Source organism: Tigriopus californicus, chromosome 7, assembly GCF_007210705.1.
Source record: "Tigriopus californicus strain San Diego chromosome 7, Tcal_SD_v2.1, whole genome shotgun sequence".
Lineage (NCBI taxonomy): Eukaryota > Metazoa > Arthropoda > Copepoda > Harpacticoida > Harpacticidae > Tigriopus > Tigriopus californicus.
This window is the reverse complement of record NC_081446.1, coordinates 389,568-394,294: the sequence shown is the minus strand read 5'-3', so window position 1 is coordinate 394,294 and position 4,727 is coordinate 389,568. Positions and strand designations below refer to the sequence as shown.

The following is a 4,727-nucleotide window of genomic DNA, read 5'->3' as shown; positions in this document are numbered from 1 at the left end:
AGGTTATAATTCGTCTATTTATTACCTTTCAATCTTTATATGATATTTGGTCAACCAACGAATTTGAGTTGGCAGACCGAGCTAGTCCTTGAACGTAGGGTTGATCGGGAATGCTATCAAAAAAATTGGCCAAGTCTGTCTTGAAAGATGCTACCGGATCAACAAGGCCTACGTATTCCTCACGAATATTAGAGGGAAGCAAATTAAACAATGAAGGAGCCCGAGAAAGAAGTGAAAAGAATTCAAAGCTCATGAATACTTTTGAAGACGTACAGTATCATATACCTTTCGTACCTTCTCTGAACACTGGACAGTCCCAACCTTTTTAATCTCTCCCAAAACGAGAGCTCTCTCATTCCTGTGATGTTCCTAGTGAAACATCTTTGGACCTGCTGAAGCTTTTGCAAACCTGCTGAACTCATTGGAGCCCAAATGGGTGAAGCATATTCAAGATGTGGCTAGACAATTGACTTGTACAGAGTTAGCGTCGTGATACTGTCTCTGGACTTAAACGTGCGATGTATCCAACCGCATGTTTGAAAAGCTTTACCCACCTTCAACTGGATATGTTCATCGAACTTTCCATTATTTTGGACAACGGCACCTAAATCTTTCATAGATGAGACCGCCTCAATATCTTTACCTCCATTATCTACGAGTGGAGTAATCAAAGGAGTTGAGCCAGGGGCCATTGAGCGGAATGTCATTCTCTTCAGGGCCATATTACTCTCAGAAACCCAAGAGTAGATTTTTTTTCTATGTCATTTGCCAGGCTAGTGGAATCTTCATTTCATCATGGCCATTCCTACCAGACACTAACTTTGTAGCCTAAGCATAAGACCAGAGACTGGAAGTAATACTAAGCTTTTAAAGTGGGACAATGAATATTATAAAATGGAGGGGCCGTACCATGGAACCCTGGGGAACACCTGATTTGAGATCATGAATGTCACTAAGGGATCCTTCAGCCTTAACAATTTGCTTCCTTTCCTGAACCAAGCTTCTTATCCAATTGAGAACCTTGCCTTGGATCCCAATGTCATGAAGTCACTTCAACAAAAGGCCATGATCTGCTTTATCAATGGCCTTGGCATAATCAAGATAGACGACATCAACTGACTTGTGTCTTTCCAGTCCCTCAATGACCTGCTCTAAATGCTCAATCAGTTGGGTAGCCGTTCTGAAATGTGCTCGGAACCCGTGCTGGTTAGGAGGAAGGACTTCATTGATTTCAAGAATTTCAATAAGTTTCTTAAGAAACTTGCCCTGAGCCAAGATGCAACGCATCAAGTACGAGAAAACAGGAGCGAGAACCAGTGAGCATCTCATCAGAAACTGAGATGTCACACCATCAGGACCAGGAGAGCTCGAAAGCCCCAATCAAAAACCCAGCAATCTTACTCGCCAACTATCGGTTGATGAACCCTTGTACGGTACTATGCATACCCATTCAAGAATTATGGGTCTTGGCCTCATTGTTTGCTGACTTCTCACTTTAACTATATTGGCTCTGGGTTTAACCTCATTTCAACTTTACCGTACTTTGTTTGGACGTCAGGTATTGGGTTCATGGCAATCACTTTAGATACCTCATGTACTCCAGATTTTTTTTTATTTGAGTTATATACCAACAATTTGAATATTACGCTAGTACGGTATGCAAGTAGTTTTGGTAACGTCGTAAAGTCTCGTCCAATCAGCACTCAGCCGTGGCTTGAACTTTCGAAATCGAAGCACCCACTGGAAAGCTCATTATTAATTGATATTCCCATTAGACACATTCAACAAGCACGACGTATTCCGTTCCAGCTTTCCTCCCTGGAAAATGGTCCTAATACCTTGAAATATCCATCATGATAACCTCACGTGAATGTTTCTCCGACCTTTTTTCCCATAGTCTTAAGCTATATGACCTTCAAATTGCATTCAGATGGATGTGAAGCGTCCCCACCGTGTGCATTGCATGATATTCATTCACATCTATGTACTTGTAAACGCGAATGTCAGGATCGTTCTACGGGGAAAAGTCAATAGTCTGCCTGAGCATGGTAAAGGTGCCTTCAGAAGCCAGTTGAACTTGAAATGTCAACGGAAACATTGCATATAGTTGGCGATAACGTGGATTTCCCTGGACCAGATCGAGTGCTAAGAACTAAGGACACGTGGACCTCAGACTTGGACGGAGCGGTTCAACTCCGATTGGAGATCCAACCCGAGAATCCCGGGATCAAATGGAAGCCCGTTTCCATTCCGTCTATGGTTCGAAAGTGAGTCGTATTTTTGAGTATAGAAAATGAGCCAAGGGTTTGCTGTATTCCATTAGGGGTCAAACAACTGATATGAACCCTAGCAGATCCCAATGATGGATTGTGAATATACAATGGCCCATTAGAGCGGTTACCATGGATTAATCAATTGCGTAATTAAGAAAGGCGATAGATTTGGCAATAAGAAACCTTCCAATTTTACTTCATGGCCCTCTATTCAAAATGAACGTTTTGCTGAGATCTTGAAAATTGCGTATCTTTCTACTCTAAACCAACTCAGTTTTGTTAGCGTGCAAGAATTTCCACTTTGCTTTTGGACCAATTGCAATCTGTTAACCGCATGAAAGTGTATCTCCGAATTTGCCTTTGAGTTGCTGGTTGAAATCAGCCGAACTTACACGTTTGAGGTTTGTCTTGAGGTGTTGTTTGGTCAATAAACAAGTTCATGACGTAACAAATACAAAAGGATTGTTAACTATGCAACAGCATTCAATCGATTTGGTTAAAGACGTTCCGTCTATTTGAAACATTAGTCAAGATACACAACATATCATCGCAACCAAGGATTGGTTGATTGCAATCCAACGAAAATAAATCATCCTTGTTACGCCTGGCATCGGTTCAGACATCTATTATGATAAAGAGTGTGGATTTTTGGCAAATTAGATAGCATTTTTAAGCCATACAGGCGGCAAATAAAAATATCCAAAATATTAAAGAGATTGGTAAATAAACCCAAAAATAGCCAAACAATTGGCAAATAAACACAAAAATGTCATGTAAATTGGTAGTTCAAACAATTGGTATATGAATTGGCAAGCATATTTTTTAAAGTCGCCACACATTGTGCAAGAAAGAAAAATCAGCAACTTCGACTGATCTAGTGCAGTCTTTTTAGATTGGTTCTGAATTGGTCAAATATTTTTGATTTTAAACTCTTAATCTTAAATACCCTTAGCATCGTGGCAAAGCAATTTGAATGTTACGATAAGACCCATAAACTAAGATGAGAGGCAAGGATCATGAAAATAGATTTATAATGTGTAGACTTAAACGTTTCTCCTCATTTTTCCAAAAAGTGGCAAATCAAAACATTAACTCGTTTTTAGGCCTAGAATCTTACTTGCTTGTGTTACGCCCTCTTAATGATGGCCAGTAAGTAGGTCTGAGTAAGTGTCCATTAAATTTCAACCATACTTTCAGACTTCATAAAGTGTCATTTAAAATAGCTTTCGTCGAAATTGCCGAAACTGTTGGATAAATAGGTTACATTAATCCAAGACTGTCTGATGGATTCTTAGGAAAAATTGTTTTTGAAAACAATTGGGTGGGTACTTTGTGGAAATCTCTATTGAGAACCATGATTTTATAGCAGTTGAACCAATTTGCTGGAATCTTCTTCATTGCATATTATCGACACAAACATTTTGGTGTCCAAAGTAAGCTTCTAGAGATGGTTTGATCATTTCAAGGATGTTCAGTGAATAAAAAACCCGGCAAAGGTTGGATGAAAAAAGGGTTCAATCACCGCTGAAAATAAAATAAAAACAAGAAAGAGTTAGTATGAAGCGAGTTCAGACGTCTTCATGAAAGGTCCTCTTGGTGGCTTTCTTTGCAAAAGATTCCAAATCGAAATCCAAGACCTCTAAAGTATGCCTCTATTAACCAAAAATATTATGCATACTGGACCTTCAGGGCTCAAGGATGTTGTGTAAGAACAATTCTTGCCATTTAAAATTGCCATACCATTTCATTTCAAAACTTTTGATCTTCTCAGATGCTGCGAAGAGAGAGAAAATCATCCAGCTCTCTTTGTCAAACGAGATGACGGTCGGGTGCGACGATGGACTTACTATCAATATTTTGTGGATATTAAACGTGCTGCCAAAGGTTTCATTAAACTAGGTTGGTATACAATGTACAAGTTCAAAGCAAAGTTCTAGCGCATACATGTATTATCTTCCTGCAAGTAGGCTCAGATAAAGTGACAAAACGCGACCTTCACCCAAACCAAAATTTGCTTCTTCCTTGCTTGCCTACTTCCCTTTAATCTCGATTTCTAGGAGTAAGACAACCAAATTCACAACATTTTGAATTTCATTTCGTATCAACAGTTTCAATTGAAGCAATGGAACACCCCGCATGGTTTAATGGTTTGAACGCATATTTTGAGATGCGACTGGGTACAGTTTAGTACTATCGCATTTCAAAATTTGCGTTCACCAAACCACGCGGGGGTACCCCATTGACATTCACACATACCGTTGACAAAGGTTAAATCAAAACTCTGAAAGACAATATTGTGTTAAGTCGCGCAACTTCACATAATAGGGTATTTGTTGTCTCTCTCATATCAACCAGTCTGCTCATTTCAAAACTAAACTGTGAGAAAGAAAAACGCAAATTTCAGGACTCGAGCGAGTTAAACAGCAATAAGATTCTCACCTCGTAATAACTACT

At 39.4% G+C, this 4,727-nt stretch overlaps 1 protein-coding gene across 1 annotated transcript in view; it reads left to right on the top strand.

Moving 5' to 3' along the window:
* Window positions 1-1,972: 1,972 nt before the first annotated feature.
* LOC131883488 (long-chain-fatty-acid--CoA ligase ACSBG1-like) overlaps window positions 1,973-4,727 on the top strand; it is a gene marked incomplete at its 3' end in the record, with an annotated part of 5,625 nt that continues 2,870 nt past the window's right edge. Inside the window, 2 exon segments of the mRNA XM_059230971.1 lie at window positions 1,973-2,267; window positions 4,045-4,172. Of these exon segments, the coding sequence (XP_059086954.1) occupies window positions 2,083-2,267; window positions 4,045-4,172 (313 nt within the window).